At 49.4% G+C, this 1,457-nt stretch overlaps 1 protein-coding gene across 1 annotated transcript in view; it reads right to left on the bottom strand.

Annotated features, from left to right (window-relative positions):
* Positions 1-957, bottom strand: part of STMN2 (stathmin 2) — a 57,239-nt gene extending 56,282 nt beyond the window's left edge. Inside the window, exon 1 of the mRNA XM_010863393.1 lies at positions 742-957. Within this exon, the coding sequence (XP_010861695.1) occupies positions 742-760 (19 nt within the window). The 5' untranslated portion in view covers positions 761-957. The remainder of the gene's footprint in view (positions 1-741) is intronic.
* Positions 958-1,457: the final 500 nt, after the last annotated feature.

Below are 1,457 nucleotides of genomic sequence, written 5' to 3'. Positions count from 1 at the left end.
CGCCTGCGAAACCGCTGTCCCTCCCTAACCGCGCGCTTCCCCGCCCCTGCAGCTGCCCACCCGCGCCCTCTGTGCCCTCCCGACTTCCCTTCTCCATCCCCTCCCTCTCCCTAAAACAAAGGAGTGTAGGTCTCCCTGCAACCCCGCCCAGCGCCCTTGCCTCCCCACACCGCGCCCCAGGACTAGCGGTTTTTGCCACCAGACAATACCATAAAATTTGCCCGGTTCTTCACCCGCCTCTCCTCGTCTCCACCCATCTTCCGAACAGCCTAGATGGGACCACTTTGACTTTACATTTTTCTTTTTCCTTTCTCCCATCCTCTTTCCTCTTCCCTATTTTCCTACTTTCTTAATCTTTAACTAGAGAAGAAATAAAGGACGTTACAAAGCACTTTCCAAAATGTCCCTTAAACCCATTTGAGGCATATAGTTAAGGTAACCCCCTCCCCCCATGGCTAAGCCTTAATTTTAAATATGGAAACAATAAATTCGCTCCCCATGGGACGGCAACTTACCTGCTTCCACCTTAAAAAAAAAAAAAATCCTTAGCTTTAGATTTTCAAAGATCCCCTCTTTGCCCTCCCTCATACCCCGGAGCTGCCTCCATCCTTCCCGATTCCTATGTTACCAATAATGTCTTTTCTTCTAGAAAATATCTCCGAATGCCTTCCAAGCTCTAAGAGAAAAGGTAAGAGGTGGGCTTCAGGTGGAGCCGAGAAAGAACGAGGCGCGATGCCTTACCCATTGCTGTTTTAGCCATTGTAGGGATGTGCAGATGCTGAGCGGTGGCGAAGGCGGAGGGTCCGGCTACAGCAGCGCAGAGAGCGAGAGAGAAGACTGAATAAGGCACTGAGTCTGCAGAGTGGGACCGTGCGAGAGAAAGAGCAAGAGGCAGGAGCCCATGAATAATTATCACTCAGAAGCTCAAGCAGATTGGCTCCCAAGGTCCCCTGACATGACTCCCGCAGAGTCAGAATCTCCAAGCATTAAATATTGATCGGCCAATGGTGCTGGAGTACAAAGTACCAGAATGCAGTTTGAAATGGAAATCAGTCCTTCCCAGGCAGCTCCCCCCGTTTTGGGGGCCTGATAGTACAGTCCAAGTAGAGTGGAGCCTTAGCCCAGAATCCTTCTAGGAGCTAAGAACTGGGCTGTACCTACCTAGGAGCCAGGAGGCTTGACTTGATTCACACTTGTTTCATTGCACAAATAGACGTAGGAAAAAGGAAAGGGTTTCAGAGGCCTGAGAAGTCTTCACAACCTGCTGACTGTTGGAAACGTCTATTTAAACGTTGTTTTTACTTGTTCGTGTTTTCTCTTTCACCTTTGGCCATATCTTTGGTAGATTCTAGTCTCTCAGGGTGACCCCATGTCTGGCTGTGGTGACAACTAAAAGCAGAAAGGCACGATTGTCATTTGTCTCCTAGCACAGCTGAACTTAAATGTCTCTGGACTCC

Source organism: Bison bison, unplaced genomic scaffold, assembly GCF_000754665.1.
Source record: "Bison bison bison isolate TAMUID 2011002044 unplaced genomic scaffold, Bison_UMD1.0 scf7180017864491, whole genome shotgun sequence".
Classification (NCBI taxonomy): domain Eukaryota; kingdom Metazoa; phylum Chordata; class Mammalia; order Artiodactyla; family Bovidae; genus Bison; species Bison bison.
The sequence above is the reverse complement of the archived record's forward strand: the minus strand, read 5'-3'. Positions and strand labels throughout refer to the sequence as shown.